Source organism: Hyperoodon ampullatus (assembly GCF_949752795.1).
Source record: "Hyperoodon ampullatus genome assembly, chromosome: 14".
Lineage (NCBI taxonomy): Eukaryota > Metazoa > Chordata > Mammalia > Artiodactyla > Ziphiidae > Hyperoodon > Hyperoodon ampullatus.
The window spans coordinates 3,238,862-3,260,158 of NC_136927.1; the positions used below are offsets into that span (position 1 = coordinate 3,238,862).

Here is a 21,297-nt window from a genome sequence, read left to right on the forward strand (position 1 = left end):
GAGGCCACCGCCTTGGGCCTCAGGCGCGTACACTTACAGGGTTGGGTTTTTTTGGTAACCTTAAAATGAGAATGTGTTCAGCCTCGGTTTAGATGGTTTAATTATTGGGTTTCCTCCTCATTGATCCCTTTTATCACCTTCTCCGCATCGAGCCCATATCGTTGTAGACTGTTTCCCACACCATGTGTAAGTAACAGCAGGTCCACTTTTCTAAGTGATGCCCGTCAGAACTTCCGATCAGTGTCGGGTTGGCCCAGTTCCCAGGAAAGCCAGCGGCCTCTCTGTGGGCAAACGCGCACTTCCTGTTATGTCCGCTGAACTCCTGGGAGTAGCGAGCAGCCGCTGAACTCCTGGGAGTGGCGAGCAGCCGCCCGTTCCCTCTCCCTGGGCCTTCCTTGGGGTGGGGGCCATGGGAGCCCTGGTTGCATCAGCCTCTGTGCTCCGAGCTCATCCTCCCACAGCTCCCTCTCCTCATGGGCAGGAAGCTGAAAAGCCTGCTGACCCAGTGTGTTTTTCTGACATGTATTTATCTGCTTTTTAAAAATGTTGCCCCCCCAAAAATGTTCCCCCAGCCCATACGCACAGAAGTAAAACCCGAAACTAGAGAAGCAGGGCAGGGCTGGCCGGGCAGCAGCCCGCTCTGGTCGACAGGGGCACGCTGGCCATCAGGAAAGGCCTTTGAGAGGATGGAGAGGCCTTTCTCGCTGGGCTCTGCCCACGGCGATCCAGGAAGGCTTCTAGAGGCAAAAATCATTCCCTGAAATAGGCTGTGGACACTCTGAGTACAGGGGCGTGTCTCATTTGCCTTTGAATCCCCAGGCCCTGGCCGAGGGAATTAAAAGAAAAAGAAAAACGCTTGCTCGGTGCTGCACCCAGGGCCCCCGTGTTTGTTGCACACATACCTGAACAAGCAGCTCTCCGCCAGCCCGTGCGTGGGATTTGAAGGGTTAATGACGGGCAACTGCTAGTCCAGAAAGGCTGGCTGTTGGATCTGCGGAACCTGGGAGAGCGCCGTTCTACCTCCAGGCTGGCCTCTCCCCAGGATGACCTTGTTCCCCGCAGAGGTTAGTCACCTGTCGTGATCAAAGGTCACCCAGTTGCCTTTCAGCCCTAGAGGGCCAGTGGGGGTCTCCCCACCCTGCCTCTCGCCACTGGACCCGCTGACCCTGGGCTCTTCCTGCCCTCCTGGGCCCCCGGGCCCCCATCCAGGACACCTCAGCCTCTGCCGCCTCCACAGCTTGGCCTGGCTCTTCTGTCACCTCGCCCTGAAGGGTGCGCCCCTCCTCTGGGAATCAGCGCAGGGTCCCTTCCTGCCCCCGGGATGCAGGCTGTCTCTCCTGTGCTTCCCAGCGCCCGCTCCGCCCTCGTCAGCACCGGTCACGCGGGCGACTTCTTCTCTCTTGAAGTAGAAGGGTGGCACAGCTCTGCATTTTGAGTGCCTGGCAGTGTCTGGCGTACCTTAGGCGTTCAATAAATACACGTTGGTTGGTTGAATGAATGTGTGTTTGTTGCAGGCCCCCAGCGACCCTCCCGGACATCCCACTCACACCCCTCACCTTCCCTTAGATGCTCACGTGCCCTGGGCTCCCCCCACCGTCGAGAGCTGGACGGCCAACCCTTGCTCAGCTCTGATCGGCCGGCTTTCCTCCTCCATCCATAGCTCACGTGGGGATCTTTTTAAAAATTGCTGATGATGTTGGCATCCACGACCAGTGAATTCACATAATGCTCTGTGCTATTCACAATTTTTAAACTACCTTTGAGAACTCTTAGATCATCCATCATTGGTACCACATAAATAAGTGTTAGCATTTCATAAAGACTCTGTCAGCAAAAGCCAAATTGTGTGCTTCCAATATAGTGAACTCTTTCTCTTCTGCACAATGTTTATGTTCTACTGATTTGCACATCTCCCCTAGTATTTGCTTATTTGATTTCCTCTAAGTAAAATACATTTTTCAGCAAATGTTGCTGCATCTATAAAGTAATAGGCTTTGTGTCATGGTAAAACACCTCATCTCTAAATATAGAAATACTTGCAGATTCGTGATTCAAACCACTTTAGGTACAACTGGCTACAGAGCTGATTTGGAAGACAGCGGTTCCTTGTGAATTATTGGTGTAATAAACACTCCACTCTTCCAAATTGGAATGAATGGGGAAGGTTGTAGGTTAGAGCGCAGTGTATCTTTACATCCGATAAGGTCTTAACTCTGAGACATCAGTGTTGACGAGAGCAATAGCGACCATCACAGCTCAGGATTGTAGGGTCTTCTGCACTTCTCGGAGAACTTACAAACCCAGCCCAGTGACATTTCCCTGACTCACTCAGATGACAACAACAAACAATCTCCCGTTGCAGGAGTGACTGAGAGGTACTTACGGCTAAATGGTGTCCTTCCGAAGAGCCTGAAAGCCTGCTTCCCCAGCCTCCCCACTTGAGTTAAAAGCTACTTTGTTAAATGTAGAAATTAGGAGCGTCGCAAGTGGGCTTTTCAGAAGCAGGCCGCCTGCTGGCAGCTTTCCTGTTGGTTTGCTCGGTAGTTGGTGCTGTGCCAGCCGGGTGCGGGTTGTGGGGGGCACCGTGCGGGCGAAAGCCACAGTCCCCGCAGGGTCACCGGCTCTCCGGAGCGAGGCTGGCCTGGAGACCCCTCCCCAGTTCTCACTGACTGTGTGACTTTGGGCAGGTCACCTCACGCCTCAGTCTCAGTTTTCTCACCTGTACACTGGGCACGTTGCCATTTACCTTCAAGGGCGGCGGTGAGGTTTGGGTGGACCGCTGTTTGTAAACCCTGGCCGGGAGCCTAGCTTGGGGCAGACACTCAATCAGTCACAGCTCTTGCCGTTCCTTTACCATCCTATAAAACACGTTCCTCTCTCCATCCGCGGCACCCTCACCCCATCACCCAGGGCCAGGAAGTTTCTCTCTTTCATCCTCTGACACACTAGGTGTGTCTGTCTGCTGCGGAGCCAGCCCTCCGTGCATGGAACGGTGCCAGGTGCATAACAGGTGCCCCATCAGTGTCTGAGGAAGCCCTGTTCCACTTACCAGGTTGAAGTGGGTTTGGGATTTGGTACCGCCGAGGAGGACTAATTTCTGAGGGATCTGCCTCATCCCCTCCCCGAGAGGAGAGGCGTCTGCAATTCCAGAGGATCTCCTTATGCGTCTGGTAAATTAACGCCGGTCACCAGTTGTGTTAGCTGTGTCTCTCCTGCTAGTTTGCTAAAGCCTTACAGGAAGGAACTGGTTCTGGGGTGACTCCGGATCCCCAAAGCTTCTCGCTGTGAGGGACCAGGCGCGAAGGCTTTGTGGATTGATTGTTAATCATTTAAAGACCCAAGTAGCATTGCATCTTTCCTTCTGAGATCAGAGACTAATTCTTCTGAGCCCGGAGTATAGAGAAAAACCTGATTTACAGAGCGACTGGAAGACTCGGACCCCGAGGCAGTGGGAGAGGTTTCTTTCAATAAAACCACTTCCGACAAAGCCATAATAAGGAGCGAACAATTTAACACCATCTCTCAAGAGTTATCAGGACCCCATCGCCTTCATCCTCAGAGTGAAGTCAGAGAAGATGGGTTTGACCAAGGTGTCATTTGTGCGTTAGAGGGACAGCGCTTTTACGTAGGAAATACTTACCCAATCCTCTCCCACCAGAGCAGCTCCCCACGGCCACCACTGTCCCGGCTGCCTCTCGAGCCTCTCCCCAAGCCGTTCCTCTCAAACACACCTCGCTTCATCGCCGTCCCCTACAGCCCAGGTTTTGTTGTTGTTAATTTCTGATATTATGGCGGTGTCATTTTCCTGATGGTGATTTCTCTTTAAATCACTAAGTGACAGCACTGGCCTCGTCCCCGTTGTCCCTGTTGTTCTCAGAGCCTTTCAGCTGTCGCCCTGTCTGAAAATCACTGTCTGTGAGTCACTGGCTGATCATTTATCTCCTTTCAGACTTGGCGGAGAAGGTGCCAGGACACAATCTCCCGCTATTAGATGAGCTTCTCTGAGATGGATTCAGAATATATTAAAGCCTCATTTATCGGCTATTGATGGGTTTAGTCAAGTATCTCACAAAGCTTAATTTTCCAGATAACCGAAACATCACTTAAAGAAATAATGTACGTTTCCAATGCATATTAAAAAGTTCTTTGCATTGTGAAACAGGTAATATTGGACACGAGGTACGCTAGAGGGAATTTCCATGGAGGGGAGAGGCTGGAACTAGGGGGAAAAAAATCTAAATTTCCTTCCAACTCTGAGTCCTGTGATGTCTGTAAAGAACACACTTTGCGTGGGCCATCCTCCAGGGGCGACCATGGACTCTCTTGGGGCAGCAGTGGAAGAGGGCTCGTTATTTCTAGCTGCATAATGGACAGCGATGTCCTTGGGCAACACTGGGCTTTAGATCTCGGTTCCTGTTCTAAACGTCTCAAGGCCACTTTGCCTTTTACGTTCCTAAGTCTCGTCAATCTTCTTAACAGTCTTTCCTCACCCTCCACACCGAGCTCAGGGCTGCCATTGTTGCTGTTCAGTGTGCCTACTTCTGGCGTGCCCTGTGGCATTCCCCTTGGTGGCTTTTCAGTGCTGGGAGGGGGGACATCAGAAACCACTCTTCCCAGACTCACACCCTGGGTGAGCATCAAGCTCTGAGGGCTGGACAGAGGGACTTGCCTAAGCTGGCTCCAAGGATTTCCTGAGCTCAGGCCTGGACGGGAGGCTGCTGTGGAGTGACCTGTAGATGTGGAGCAGTGAGCAGCCCACCGTCTGCAAAGCTCTCCAGCCCCAAGGAAAGAGCTGTCCACTCACCTGTCGGATCGGTCATTGCTAAGTGAGTGTGCCCTCATGTAGGCCGAGAAGCATGATCTGAAATCGAGTGTAGACCCTGGGTTTTCCTGGGTGTGGGAATTTGACCACTGGATCTCGCGGAGCCCCAGGACAGAGATGTGTGCAGAGGTGCAGAGATGGGCCGGTTGCTCCGGGCCGCAGGGTGACGCTCTTCCTGCCCAGGAGGAGGCTGTCCCTCCCGCCCGCCTCCCGTCCAGCCCATCCATCCTCAAGGACAAGAAGGCCGCTCTGCAAGGCCTGTCCCGAGCCAGCTACCCGCCCCACCTGTGGCTGCCGTGTGTCCCGCGGACCCCAGCTGCGCCAGCCATGGCCACCTGTCTCCTCTACCCTCTCACCAGCTCCTGTTCGTGGTCTGTCCTCACTCCCGACTGTTGCAGAGCCCATGATCTGACATTTCGTCTCCAGGACACTTCCTGAGGAGCCGCCCTTGGCGTCCCAGCTCCAGGCCCAGAAAGTCAGTGTCACACAGATAAGCCGGAAGTTTCTAACCCAGGCATCGCCTACCTGCCTTCCTCCATGACCCAGTGCAGGCCCTGCGCTCCCAGCGGTGGCCCCAGAACTCCCCCTGGTCTTAACTGGGCTCTAACCTCCTCCGCGAGGTGGTCCCGCTGCAGGCCGGCTCTGCGTGCAGCCCGGCAGGTCCCAAGCCGCCCTGTGGCGCTCACTCTCGGCTGCCCCGTGCTGTCCCACCGGGCACGGGCCTTGCACTCCTGGCTGTGAGCTCCGGGAGGCCAGGGCTGTGGCCCCCACCCCGAGTCCCCGCCCCACAGCGGGCTGGGGGAGGGCTGTTTGCTCCCCCATCCTCCCCCGTGTGGGTCAGTGTGTCCACTCTCCCCACGCTGCACAGCGCGAGGCTCCGGGCCTGGCTGGCGTCGCTGATGCGGGAGTGGGGAGAGGAAAAGAGGCCACAGAGAGTAGGGAGCAGGTCCTCCATCGAACACGCGCCTGTCAGGCTTCACCATATTTCTTCAACTGAAAACGCTACGGACTGCAGAGGGAGTCAAGGGGTAGACGTGATTCGTTCTGCTCAAACGTTAGTCGAGGGCAAGGGAGGCCCAGGAAGTCTTCACAGAGGAGGGACTGAGCGTCGGAGCTCTGGAGGCTGAGCTGGATTTTCCGGCACAGGAGGGAACGGCCTGGCTCAGGGAGCTGCGAGTCGTTGGTGATGGCCTTGGTCACGGCTGGGCAGTTCCACGCACCCGGTGTGGGGATGGAGCTCATGAGCGTGGAGGGGGAGCTGCAGAGGGTGCAGGGGTGTGGCGTGACCCCAACAGTGCCGAGGGTTCCAAGCGGCCCGAGTACGACGGCTCTGGGAGGGCTGGTGGGTGGGCAGAGCAGAGGGTCTGGCGCGTGGGCCTTTCTGAGGTCCAGCAGGTAGGACTCGGTGACTCATGAGATGCCTGTGTGCCGGGTGGACAGTGGATGGAGTGGAGATCCTGGAGCGTAACCACCGACGGGAAGGAGGGACGGGCAGAGAAGATCACTGGTTCTGGCAGGAGGAAAGATTCGTGACTGACTGCTAACCCGGAGGCAGCCCTCTGGAGTGTTTTAGTGGAATCTCTTCCTGGAGGCTGTAAGGGGCCACTCAGGACCCCCCAGCGTCTCGTCCGCATCACGCAGGTCTTTTCAGGCTCGTGGGTTCTGCATCTGCTTCCAAGGCCTCAGCTCACCTGCACGTCTCTCCTCCTGACTTAGAAGTGAGACCGTGGTGGCCCTCAGGGGGCCTCTTTGAGCACGGCCAGTGACCACACGTAGAAAACGGCCCGGACCCCAACCACCCTTGTCAGCCTGCTAAGTTAACCTTCCTCATGTCAGAAAATCTTCCATTTCAGGGCAAGTCCTTACAGCGCAGTTCTGGCACTGAGTGCCTGGAGTTAGCAGAGACCCCACAGGTGAAGGGCACTGTCCCCAGCAAGACTGTCCTCGCTCCAGCGCCAGCCGCTCACTCCAGGGCTCACAGGCCCCCGTGCTCCTGACAGACTCACTCCCCTGTCAGCTCAGTAACTCCCTAGAGCAACCGCCAGAGCTCAGCTAAATGCTTATTTAGTATCTCAGTTTTATCATAAAGAGTAAAAATCAGAACCAGACAAATGAGGAGATGCACAGGGCATGGAATGGGAGGGTCCCAAGCACAAAGCTCGTGTCCTCAGGACACATCACCCTCCCGGGACATACATGTCTGATCACCGACCAGGACACTCAGCTGAGCTTGGTGTCCAGTTCTTATGGGGTTTTATTACGTGGTCATGACTGAATCCTTGGCCACGTGATTGAACTCCTTCTCCAGCGCCCACCCCTCCACTTCCCGGGAAATCAGAAGGCCAGGCTGATGTCACTGTCTCAGAGCCCCAGCCCTCTGATACATGGTTGGTCTCTCCAGCGCGTATACCCGCTTTCTGGAACTATGCAGGGGCCCCCCAACGAGCGACCTTTAGCACAAACTCAGGTGTGGCCTGAGGGGCCCACCATGATTAGCAAAGACACTCCTGTCACTCAGGAAATTCCAACGGTTTACTTCCATCCCGGGACAAAGAACAAACTTGTCTTATTTGGAAATATTTATCCAAGTTTATTCTTAGTTTGTTTTCAGGTGGGACTGCTTCAACAACTTTGGTTTGGTTTGTTTCAGAACAAACCAATTCCAACAGGAAATGGGGAGAAGTAGAAAAGATGTTTTCATCCTGGCATTTTCTTCATATTGGCCTTCATTGAAAATCCAAGGGAGGTTCCATTATCGGAGAACTCAGACAGAAATAACAGCTCAGGACTTCCCTGGTGGCACAGTGGTTAAGAATCTGCCTGCCAATGCAGGGGTCACAGGTTCGAGCCCTGGTCCGGGATGATCCCACATGCTGCAGAGCAATAAGCCCGTGTGCCACAACTACTGAGCCTGCATGCTACAGCTACTGAAGCCTGTGCCTAGAAGCCCATGCTCCGCAACAAGAGAAGCCACCACAATGAGAAGCTGGCACACCACAACGAAGAGTAGCCCCCGCTCGCCGCAACTAGAGGAAGCCTGCACACAGCAGTGAAGACCCAACACAGCCAAATAAATAAATAAATAAATAAATATTTTTAAAAAGTAAATACAGTAAACTGATTTTTTTTAAAAAGCCACTAAAAAAAAAAGAAAGAAAAGTTCCTTTTCTGATTTAAAGCTTGATTCACAAAGAGAAAACAAAACAACATTTCAAGCTCAAGTTTATTCTTTATTGTACTGATATATGATTTAAAGTTGCAGTTGTTCGGCTGAATGGATACAAAAACAAGACCCATATATATGCTGTGTGCAAGAGACCCACTTCAGACCTAGGGACCCATACAGACTGAAAGTGAGGGGATGGAAAAAGATATTCCATGCAAATGGAAATCAAAAGAAAGCTGGAGTAGCAATTCTCATATCAGACAAAATAGACTTTATAATAAAGACTATTACAAGAGACACAGAAGGACACTGCACAATAATCAAGTGATCAAGAAGAAGATATAACAATTGTAAATATTTATGTACCAACATAGGAGCACCTCAATACATGAGGCAAATGCTAACAGCCATAAAAGGGGAAATCGACAGTAACACAATAATAGTAGGGGACTTTAACACCCCACTTTCACCAATGGACAGATCAACCAAAATGAAAATAAATAAGGAAACACAAGCTTTAAATGACACATTAAACAAGATGGACTTAATTGATATTTATAGGACATTCCATCCAAAAACAACAGAATACACTTTCTTCTCAAGAGCTCATGGAACATTCTCCAGGATACATCGTATCTTGGGTCACAAATCAAGCCTTGGTAAATTTAAGAAAACTGAAATTGTATCAAGTATCTTTTCCAACCACGATGCTATGAGACTAGATATCAATTACAGGAAAAAAACTGTAAAAAATACAAACACATGGAGGCTAAACAATACGCTACTAAATAATCAAGAGATCACTGAAGAAATCAAAGAGGAAACCAAAAAATACCTAGAAACAAATGACAATGAAAACACGATGGCCCAAAACCTATGGGATGCAGCAAAAGCAGTTCTAAGGGGGAAGTTTATAGCAATACAAGCCTACCTCAAGAAACAAGAAAAATCTCAAACAAACAACCTAACCTTACACCTAGAGCCATTAGAGAAAGAACAACAAAAAAACCCCAAAGTTAGCAGAAGGAAAGAAATCATAAAGATCAGATCAGAAATAAACGAAAAAGAAATGAAGGAAACGATGGCAAAGAACAATGAAACTAAAAGCTGGTTCTTTGAGAAGATAAACAAAATTGATAAACCTTTAGGCAGATCATCAAGAAAAACAGGGAGAAGACTCAAATCAACAGAATTAGAAATGAAAAAGGAGAAGTAAAAACTGACACTGAAGAAATACAAAGGAGAGAATACTACAAGCAACTATATGCCAATAAAATGGACAACCTGGAAGAAATGGACAAATTCTTAGAAAAGCACAACCTTCCGAGACTGAACCAGGAAGAAATAGAAAATATAAACAGACCAATCACAAGTGCTGAAATTGAAACTGTAATTAAAAATCTTCCAACAAACCAAAGCCCAGGACCAGATGGCTTCACAGGCAAATTCTATCAAACATTTAGAGAAGAGCTAACACCTATCCTTCTCAAACTCTTCCAAAATATAGCAGAGGGAGGAACACTGCCAAACTCATACTACGAGGCCACCATCACCCTGATTCCAAAACCAGACAGATGTCACAAAAAAAACAAAACTACAGGCCAATATCACTGATGAACATAGAAGCAAAAATCCTCAACAAAATACTAGCAAACAGAATCCAGCAACACATTAAAAGAATCATACACCATGATCAAGTGGGGTTTATTCCAGGAATGCAAGGATTCTTCAATATACGCAAATCAATCAATGTGATGCACCATATTAACAAATCGAAGGATAAAAACCATGTGATCATCTCAATAGATGCAGAAAAAGCTTTCAACAAAATTCAACACCCATTTATGATAAAAACTCTCCAGAAAATAGGCATAGAGGGAACTTACTTCAACATAATAAAGGCGATATATGACAAAACCACAGCCAACATCGTTCTCAATTGTGAAAAACTGAAAGCATTTCCACTAAGATCAGGAACAAGACAAGGTTGCCCACTCTCACCACTATTATTCAACATAGTTTTGGAAGTGTTAGCCACAGCAATCAGAGATGAAAAAGAAATAAAAGGAATCCAAATTGGGAAAGAAGAAGTAAAGCTGTCACTGTCTGCAGATGACATGATACTATACATAGAGAATCCTAAAGATGCCACCAGAAAACTACTAGAGCTAATCAATGAATTTGGTAAAGTAGCAGGATACAAAATTAATGCACAGAAATCTCTTGCATTCCTACACACTAATGACGAAAAATCTGAAAGAGAATTTAAGGAAACACTCCCATTTACCATTGCAACTAAAAGAATAAAATACCTAGCAATAAACCTACCTAAGGAGACAATAGACCTGTATGCAGAAAACTTTATGACACTGATGAAAGAAATTAAAGATGATACAAACAGATGGAGAGATATATCAATGTCTTGGATTGAAAGAATCAACACTGTGAAAATGACTATACTACCCAAAGCAATCTACAGATTCAATTCAATCCCTATCAAACTACCAATGGCATTTTACACAGAACTAGAACAAACAATTTCACAATTTGTATGGAGACACAAAAGGCCCTGAATAGCCAAAGCAATCTTGAGAAAGAAAAATGGATCTGGAGGAAATCAGGCTCCCAGACTTCAGACTCTACTACAAAGCTACAGTAATCAAGACAGTATATTACTGGCACAAAAACAGACATATAGATCAATGGAAGGGGATAGAAAGCCCAGAGATAAACCCATGCACATATGGTCACCTTATCTTTGATAAAGGAGGCAAGAATATGCAATTGAGAAAAGACACCCTCTTCAATAAGTGGTGCTGGGAAAACTGGACAGCTACATTTAAAAGAATGAAATTAGAACACTCCCTAACATGATACTCAAAAATAAAACTCAAAATGGATTAAAGACCTAAATGTAAGGCCAGACACTATCAAACTCTTAGAGTAAAACATAGACAGAACACTCTATGACATAAATCACAGCAAGATCCTTTTTGACCCACCTCCTAGAGAAATGGAAATAAAAACAAAAATAAACAAATGGGACCTAATGAAACTTAAAAGCTTTTGCACAGCAAAGGAAACCATAAACAAGACGAAAGAACAACCCTCAGAATGGGAGAAAATATTTGCAAACGAAGCAAGTGACAAAGGATTAATCTCCAAATTTTACAAGCAGCTCATGCAGCTCAATATCAAAAAAACAACCAACCCAATCCAAAAATGGGCAGAAGACCTAAACTGACATTTCTCCAAAGAAGATATACAGATGGCCAACAAACACATGAAAGGATACTCAACATCACTAATCATTAGAGAAATGCAAATCAAAACTACAGTGAGGTATCACCGCACTCCAGTCAGAATGGCCATTATCAAAAAATGTACAGATGATAAATGCTGGAGAGGATGTGGAGAAAAGGGAACCCTCTTGCACTTTTGGTGGGAATGTAAATTGATACAGCCACTCTGGAGAACAGTATGGAGGTTCCTTAAAACACTAAAAATAGAGCTACCATATGACCCAGCAATCCCACTACTGGGCATATACCCAGAGGAAACCATAATTCAGAAAGAGTCATGTACCACAATGTTCATTGCAGCACTATTTACAATAGCCAGGACATGGAAGCAACCTAAGTGTCCATTGACAGATGAATGGATAAAGAAGATGTGGCACATATATACAATGGAATATTACTCAGCCATAAAAAGGAACGAAATTGAGTTGTTTATAGTGAGGTGGATGGACCTAGAGTCTGTCCTACAGAGTGAAGTAAGTCAGAAAGAGAAAAACAAATACCGTATGCTAACACATATATATGGAATCTTAAAAAAAAAATGGTTCTGAAGAACCTAGGGACAGGACAGGAATAAAGATGTAGATGTAGAGAATGCACTTGAGGACATGGGGAGGGGGAAGGGTAAGCTGGGACGAAGCTAGAGAGTGGCATGGACATATATACACTACCAAATGTAAAATAGCTAGCTAGTGGGAAGCAGCCACATAGCACAGGGAGATCAACTTGGTGCTTTGTGACCACCTAGAGGGGTGGGATAGGGAGGGTGGGAGGAAGACGCAAGAGGGAGGGGATATGGGGATACATGTATACATATAGCTGATTCACTTTGTTATACAGCAGAAACTAACACAACACTGTAAAGCAATTATACTCCGATAAAGATGTTAAATAAATAAATAAATAAAGTCACAGTCTATGTTAGAAATATTAGTTTGTTTATAAATGGTGTGGTGGGTTAGAAAGAGCTGTGTTTCTTAGGTAGCTGCAGGTATATAACATCTTAATAAATTTCAAAGTGTAAAGAGTACATTTTTTAAATTAAAAATATCAAGGATAATTATGGCTTTTTGTGCTGACCTGTGTGGGTTAGCAATAATTGATGTCTAAGAGAGACCAGAAGCTAGTTAGTGGGTGAAGGGGGTGATATCCAGCCTCCCCTTTCCCAGCACTCCTTGTAGGAGAAGAAGCCATTCTTAATGGCTACAGAACAGGGTCCTGCTCCCGGAGCGTGAGATGTAAAGGTTAAATATGGGCCGGGCAGCTCATGATTGCAAGGTGGCTGACCCGTCGGTGGCGGAAACCGTGCAGTTGGATTTTGACGCTTCGTCACCAGTAAATCCCAGTGAAGACCCTTTCTGTTAGTCACTTCTTTCCAGAATTTATTTGCTTTGTGTTTCCATTTTATAGCCTTGCTGATGCCTTGTTTACTATTTCCATGGGGTTCCAGTTAGTGTTTTTACCACGTTTCCCTTCCAGCGCTTTCCCCAAACCTCCATTATCCAACAGAAGACAGAACAACAATATAACCTCACAAGCTCAGTAATGAGGCTGCTCCGTTATCCAAGAATACATATGGGCATTTTGGCTGGTAACTCCAAATGGCTGGTGTCGGAAACTTCCACAGTAAATTATATTTCCCAGGCCTTTTCCTGTTCTATGGCTTGCTGCCTTCCCACTAACAGCCTCTAGCCGTAAAAACAAACTGTTGACCAAGTTTTCTCAATTAAATAGTCTACTGTATAAAATCGGCGCTCCCCACTAGATTTAAGTGAGAGTCATTAGTTGTTTAATCCCTACCAGAGGGATTAAATCAAATTATGTTTGGAAAATAAAACACATTGTGAATGCTGAAGGGTTTTCTGGGGGCGGGGAGTAGTTAGTATTTGTGCTCGGGGCGTGTTTGATGTTCTCCATTTTCAAAACATTGCACACAAGGACCAGGCAACGTAAGAACCACGAGGCTGACCCGCAATTCTGACGTGCGTTTTCTTTTCTTCATTCTTTTGTATCCAAGTGAACTGCCTCATTCACCCCAGAACCTCCTGGCCAGCCTGAATTCTTCCCACAGCCATTCGGTGATGCTGTCCTGGGTCCGACCCTTTGATGGAAACAGCCCTGTTCTTTATTACATCGTGGAGCTGTCTGAAAACAGTAAGTAACGAAGCAACATTGTCGCCGTGGACAATAATCGGATTTCTCCCTGTGCTCTCAATGTCCTTAACCTTTACTTCTGGCTCAGACCCAGAACAGCTAGTAGTAAAACGTTACGATGCTTTACGGAGTTTCCAGTGAAAACCACAGCTCGGGCTTTGGGAAAATTAAAGGGCAGCGTGGGAGCCCAGACGGGCAGCGGGCGGAGTGGCCGGAGGGCCTCCTGCGGGAGCCTGGGTTTGGGCCGAGGCCCCAGATGGCTGTGCCCACGGGGCCACCCTGAGCAAGGGTACCCGGTTCAGCATGGGACGAACTTGCAAATGCATGAACAGTGCCTCCACCTGGGGCTGGTCTGAGGGTCAGCAGCAGCGATAGTTCACCTGTCTTGGCGGTTTGGGCGCAGACGCCACGCTAAGGGCTCAGTGGGCTCTCTCCCTCCTCACCTTCCTCGGCCTCTCAGCGGCGGTCAGCACCGTCCTTCACCAGACAGTCTCCTCCTCCATTGGACTCCCCTCCAGCCCCACTGGCCACCTCGCCTCCTCCCTTCTGCTGGCCTCTCCTCTCCGCTGTCCCAGAACCTCTTCCTAGGACATCTCGGGCATCCCTGTGATTTCCAGTGGCGTCTTTTACTGATCTTTGACCTCCAGGACCACAGATGGAGCCCCCATAAGCAGTTGGCATCTCTGATCTTGTTGTCTCACACATGCCTCCAACTTAGGTTCTTCAAACTCTGTCTTTCTTTTGACATTTTAACCCTAACTGTTCCCGCCTCATCACTGCAGTCATTCTAATCTCAGTGTCGGCCCCCTTGGTGACTCCTGTATCACTCAAGCCAGAAGCCCAGGAAGAGCCCTGGGTTTCTTTTTCCTCTCTCCCGACCCCACGCCCACCCCAGTGCATCAGCAGCCCTGCCCGTCTGTGTTCTAGGACGTAGCAGAGACCTGCTCTCCTCTCTCTGTCTCTCCAGGGCATGGTTCCCTCTCACCAGGACAAGCGCCGCAGCCTCTAACTGGTCCCCTCCTTCCACGTTCGTTCTCTTCCAAACCGTTCTCACACAGGCCAAAGCGTCGACCTTCCTAAAATATGACTGGACTATATCCTCCCTCCCCTGTACGAACTCAGCAGGGCCTGGAGCAGAACCCACCCCTCCTCGGCCCCCGGGCAGCCTCCCAGGCCACTGCTTTTTGCTCTGTGCCACCCACCGTGTTTCACGATGTCTCCCTAAGGGCTAGGCTTCCCCTGTCCTGGCCCCTTGCCTGGGTGCTCCACACACGAGCTCCGTGGAACTGCTTACTGCCGAAGCTGGCTTCCTGCCTTTGTCACCCCACTGTTACTCCATCCAGGCTCCTTCCTGGGGCCTCCCCCAGGGAGGAGCTGGCCGGACCATAGGTCGCTGGGCTCTTGTGATGGTCAGCTTCCCTGGGCTGGCAGCTGGTCTCGTCGTGACGCTATTATAAGTGGGTCTCTGTTTCAGGACAGCTGGGAGTGGTGCTCTCCCAGTGTCCCCCCAGCCCAAGCGGGCTGTCCTGCTGAGACCCCACAGGCACTTGGCCCTGCCCACTCCCTCAGGCAGGACAGCCTAGGCTTCTGCCACAGCTCTTCCTAGGCTCACTCGACCTGTGCACTCTCCCGCTGGTTACTGACTGACCTCGCGTGTTTCTCCTAATTGTCTTCTGTTCTTCCGCCTCCTCTCACGTGATGGAGCCCCCTTCTGATCCTCACATGCTCGGACCACAGCAGGCCCTGTCATTCAATGACGTGCAGAGTGTAAACCCCTGGCCCAAGGGCGCAGGTAGCAGTAGGTGAGGAGGGGACTCGGCCCAGCCGTCAGCCTCTGGAGCCTGTGCTCTTCCTGATGGCCAGGCCACTGCAGAGAAGTTTTGGGGGACAGAACCCTCCCTCTTGTGCTTTAGCAGCACCTTTGTGGTGAAAGTGGACCCAGGATGGCACTTTGGTGTCAGTCTCTGTGGGCATTAAAGGAAGCCGCTCTGTGGACCTGCCTTTATTTGAATTGGGCTCCCCCAACCCCTTCAGTATTCTACTTCCATGTCCTGCCTTTCTAAATGTTCACCCTTGACTACAATAGCTTCGGTTCCAAGCATATCCTAGACTGAGGTGCCCGGGGCCCAGGCCCTCGCTCCCTCTCCATGGTCCTCTGCGTGGCCCGATCTGGTCTCTTTCCTCAAGGAGAGGGTAGGGTGTGAATGGAAATCAGCCAACACCCATCTTAGTTTTAGTTCAACAGCTCTGATCAAAGAGGAGAGGGACGGGCAGTATTTATTGGTGTAACTTTTCTGGGCGGTTAAGGTTTTCCCGAGGGTGTCAGGGCCACGTGGCCTGTAAGCAGAACGGGACCTGACAGTGATCTGTACGGAGAGAACTGTCAGAAGCAGGCTGTCCATCAGGGCCCTGGCAGAGGTGACCCCCGCTGGGTGTCACCTCCTTGAGATCAGGAATGTGTTTTACTTATCTGTCTTTGTGCCCTTCAGAGGCGCTCACCAGATGAACTGGGTCAGTCCCTGGCAGAGTCCCCAGTGATGGACCCAAGTTATAGTCACAGACCATCTGCCAAAAGGGAAGTGCTCTATGGCACCCCGGTTACATAAAATAAGGCATTGTTTCAAAATGCCACACCAACTATTTTCTTAACAACTTGCATGATCGGCTGGTTCTTTGTCAGACATCCTGCCTAAATAAGAAGCAGGTCTGACGTGCAATCATTTATTCCATCCATCCGTCCATCCATCCGTCCATCCATCCGTCCATCCAGCACCCAGTCCTGATTGGGCGTCTGCTCTGCACCAGGCACTCTGCTGGGTGCTGGGGCGCCGAGCTGGAATGGTCAGTCTCAACCCACCGACAGCAGGGACCTGGTCAGACACGTCAACACATCCTGCCACGTACGGCGCTCCCACTGAGGTGCGTCCCGAGTTCAGTCGGGGGACGGCGTGTGGAGGGGCAGGCGTGCCAGGAGACCGGGGCCAGCAGGCGACAAGGGCAGCGTCAGCAAAGGCCCCAGGGCATAAGCCTCGAGGCGTTTAGAAACAGCCGGCTTTCAAGGTGACGCCAATGTGGGGAACCAGGCCAGGATGCTGAGAAAGTGCCCGAGGGTGTCATTAGTCCCTCCTCAGCCTCTGGCTCTCCCACTGGACCCTCCTGGAGCTGGCCGATGCCCAGATGCTTCTCCTTCAGAGGAAAAGTAGTGTAGAAGGATCCGGAGTACGCTGCACTATTGTTATGGTCGCACCAAGTAGGATTATTACACAAAGACTCTAAAGTGGATAAGATGCTTATCTCCGGGCTGATGCTGATTTCAGTTGTATAACACATGTCTGCGGCCTTGGCTGGATCACTTCGTGTTGCTATCAGTGGATTAGCCGCAGGTCTTCCTGATGTGCGGACAGCAAGACCATCACTGTCTTCTGGGCCAATGATCTGGTTTTTATTTTTATTAGGAACCAGTGCCCTTAAGAAGCAGCTGAACATGCTGGCTGATTATGGTCAGAAAAAACAGCTTAGCTGCAAGTACACTAAAATGGAGATGGTATTTGGGCTACACTCAGTGGTGTGCAAGTAAGTGGACAGTTCTAAATAGCTCCATCCGACAGCCCACTCATCCAGCTACTCAGGGTGCTCGCTGTGGCCAGCGCCTCCTGGCGGGCTGAGTAGGATGCCCTTCTCCTGGAAACCGTGGCTCCTGCAGGACCCAAACTGGAGGGGTTTAGTGGCGGAGGCAGGCGCTTTGTAACACCTGCCCTCACAACATGCCAGCCGTTCCGAAAGGGCTTCTTTAGAGCTTTTATGGAGCAGAACTCTGGAGCTTGTGCCGAGTGCTTGTCCGTGCGCTGGACTGGAGCTGAAGCCCTTCATGGAGAGTACGGGCCCCTGCACGCATCCTGTAGTTCCTCTCTGTGGAGCCGGTAGTTCTCTGGTCCCAGGCGTCTCTGTGGGAGGCCAGGGGCTGGAGAGGGCAGCATAGTCCGAAGGCCTGGCCCGAGGTACAAGCCTGCTGGGCTGAGAGCAGGGGTCAGGCCCAGTGGTGGCCAGAGGAGCCTTGGGGCATCCCTGTGTTAAGAAAGTGCAGGGATTCTTGATGTCTCCATAGCGGGGACCTTGTAAACAGGCTGAAAACTCTGTTGCATAGCAAAAGGATTTGGCCCATTCTCTAAAATATTTGTTGAGTTTAATTCAGAATAATCTTTCTTTAAGATTATTATGATCACAAGGGGGAGATAGCCAGAAAAAACTTGTGATGGACTCTGAAGTGGACCCAAAAGCAGGTCACTGGGTGTCTCATCCAGCAGCCTTCAGGGTTACCTGATGCTTTGGGGGCTTGCACTTTTCATTGTTTTTGAGCTATTTTTGCAACTCTAGATTATAGAAAACTTGTAGTGCTGCAAATAATTCTTGTCCATAGAAATGCAAATGAATTGTGTCCTGGTTATAAGTGGTTACTGCAGTACTTAGTTATTGCTCTGTAGCTATTGGTCAGTTTTGCATCTATTTGTAAATTCATTTTAGCATTCCTCATTGTTGGTATTTCGGTATGTGTGTGTGTTGTCCAAATTCTCTTTTGATACATTGTAACATCTTACTGGTTCCCTCATTAATTAACGACAACTAAAATCTTTAACACATGCTCATTTTATATTTGGATGAGAACCATGATTTTCCCTTTTTAAAAATGTATCCTTTAACACGAGTGCATTGGCATCCTGTAGTGTTAGAAACGCACAGACTCATCTAAGGCAGCATGTGCCACAAGCTTCCATGATAACTGATGTTTGGGGAAGGCCATCTCTGTATCTCAGACTAATTCTCAAACCAAGCCCTTCCCTGTTTTCATGAGTTTAACTAAGGCATTTTACTGCTAAAATAGAATAAGCTTTGTCTTTGACCACTTAGAAAACGTAAGTCTTTTCCCCATTAATTTATTTAAATCTTAGCACGTGACTCCTGTTAAGTCATTGCAGGTAACAAGCATACTTACATGAAAATTTCAGAATATTTCATCTTGTTTAGTTCTATTGTTAGTTTTTAACAGATATGAGTGTTCATAGCTTTATACCTTATAATATTTAAATTTGATTAAAATATTAAAAATACCTTTGTAATTTGTTATTAAAGTTATATATGCTCATTAATAAAAAAAATTAGAAATTACTTACAGCACAAAGAATAAAAATAATCCCTATGGGGCTTCCCTGGTGGCACAGTGGTTGAGAGTCCGCCTGCCGACGCAGGGGACACGGGTTCGTGCCCCAGTCCGGGAAGATCCCACATGCCGTGGAGCGGCTGGGCCCGTGAGCCATGGCCGCTGAGCCTGCGCGTCCGGAGCCTGTGCTCCGCAACGGGAGAGGCCACAACAGTGAGAGGCCTGCGTACCACACAAAAAAATAAAAAATAAAAAATAAACTAATCCTTATGATCCCACATGTGTGGAAAGCACCCCGCCCGCCGTGCGCTTGGTCCCTCTGCGGCCACATCCTCCAGGACTTGGCTCCATCACTGAACCCCTCAGCCCTCCGTCGTCAAGCTCCCCCTGTCTTCTGGCTCCCTCTGCCTCAGAGGAGGATCATCTCCACCCCTCATGCCATCTGCTCCCCTCTGCCCGAGCCGTAGCAGCATTTCCACGGGACAGACCCCGCGAGCACTTTCCGGTCCCTCCTCCCCGACCTCTCTGCATCCCTCCACTTACGGCTCTGCCCCCTGGGCTTGACGTCCATCTCCCTCCTCGTTCTTACGTCTCAGTCTTTTGTCTCTTGGACCATTTTCTCTGACTCATCTGACTTCATTTCCAGTCCTGCCCTTACAGTGTTGGTGTCCCTTGGTTTTCCTTGCTCAGGACACTGGTCTTCTCTCCCCACGTTTCCCCCAGTGATCCCTTCCCCGAGGGTCACCTCCCACCACGGGCTGCAGCTCCCCGTCATGTGCTTCCAGCCCAGACCTCAGATTCATGTAGACGTCCCCACCTAGACGTCCCCAGGTTCACCAAACTCAGGCTGTCAAAGGAGACCTCATCACCCTCCCCCGAAGTTTTCCAGGTTAGAAACAGAGACGTCATTCCTGTCTCCTCCCCACTCCCCACCCCCTCAAAGACATCAGTACGTCCCTTTGGGTTGGTTTCACCTCGTAAGTGTCTTGTCTCATCCACTGCCCCTCCGCATTTCAGCAGCCCTGTCCCTGACTGGCTCTGCCCCGCCGTACAATCCCCCCCATCTGCCTCCTCAGACCCTCCGCCCAGGAGTCCCCACGTTCCCTGCGTGTCTGCGGAGCGCACACCCCGCTTGAAGCCCTGCAGAGGCCCCCAGAGCAGGCGTCGCATCCGGGCTGGGCAGGGAGCCTCGGGTTCCCCCAAGCGTCCTTGTGCTTCTAACAGCCCTGAGACTAGTCCCAGGCCACCTTCTAACCAGATTGCCAGCCCTAATTCCTTCTTGTATAGAAACGCTTATTGCTTAGAGAGTAGATGCCAGGCTTATTTGCACATAAATAGCGCCATTGATCACCTGACCCCCGCCTGCCTCTCCAGATTTATCTCCAAACACTCACTGCTGTGCTTTTCATGCTTCAGCATCAGGGCTCTGCTGGAAGCTCCCTGAGCGCACCCAACGGCGCCACTGCACCTTTGCTCAGCTCCCCAATCCTGCCCTTCCGTCTTCCGCCGGCTCCTTTGTAGCACCTCCTCTGGGAACTGTCCTTTCCGGGAAGTGCTGTCCCCAGACTCCTGCCCCCACATGCAGGGCAGCCGTGCTGATTTGCCCAGCAGGCAAAGTCGGCCCTTAGAGAATCAGCACAGGCAGGAAACCAAAACTAAGCAAAATATCTGGAAGGAAACTCTTTAATAATTTTTTCCTACTCCAAGTTTGCAAAGATATTTCCCTGTGTTTTCATGGAGAAGATTCACGGCTCTGAGCCTTGAGTTCAGGTCTTATAGTTATTTCACTTTCATTCTTTGATTTCTGGTCGTGCTGAACACATTTTTCCAAGTTGGTTGCTTTTCGTGCTTCCCCTGCTATCATCTGCCAGTTTCCTTTTCCCTATTTTTCTATCAAGGCCTTAGGGATTTTCCTGTCATTTGTGGCAAGAATTTTTTCAATTTGTTTTTTTACCCTTAATTTTTGTGTATTACTTTTTGACATACAGAAGGGCTTATTTTGTAGTAAATCTACTGATGTTTTCCTTTATGATTTCTTTCATCACTTTTATGTTTGGATATTTCAACACTATCAAGCATAACATATATTTTTATAAGTTTTCATCTTGTTTGTAAAGCTTTAAGGTTTAATACATTTAACTCTTTAATTCATCTGGAATTTAGATGTAAGTAATCTGACATGTGACCTTTTATTTCTTCCAAATGACCCCATTTTTTTCAGCATGACTTATCAAATAATCCATTTATTTATGAAGTGCCTTTTTCATATATTAAGGGGACCTGTTTATGTAAAAGTCTGTGGAGTTTGTTTGGACCCATTGATTCATCACCTGATTATCTGCCAGTTCTATAATATTTTGATTGCTTTAGTCCCAAAATATGTTTAATAACTGATAAAGCATTCCCCTCATCTTTGCAGAATTTTTGTTAGTTCTCGTCACCTGTTTAGTCTTCCAGAAAAAAATTGGAATTATTTTGTCAAATTTTGAAAATCATCACATTGACTTTTTAATCATGTTAAACCTATGATAAGTTTTATGAGAACTGACTTCTTGGTGATTCTGTCTTCCTATCCAGAAAAATAATATGCTTCTCCATTTCTTCAGCTATTTTTTTATATTGCGTAGTGAAGTTTGCAGGCTTATACCTATAGGTTCTATACTTTATTTGTTACAGTTGCCCTAAGATTTTGTCTTATTGC

General features: G+C 48.8%; 1 protein-coding gene across 1 annotated transcript in view; it reads left to right on the forward strand.

The window, feature by feature from the left end:
* SDK1 (sidekick cell adhesion molecule 1) overlaps nucleotides 1-21,297 on the forward strand; it is a gene marked incomplete at both ends in the record, with an annotated part of 840,970 nt that overhangs the window by 618,714 nt on the left and 200,959 nt on the right. Inside the window, one exon of the mRNA XM_079719129.1 lies at nucleotides 13,305-13,441. Within this exon, the coding sequence (XP_079575255.1) occupies nucleotides 13,305-13,441 (137 nt within the window). The remainder of the gene's footprint in view (nucleotides 1-13,304; nucleotides 13,442-21,297) is intronic.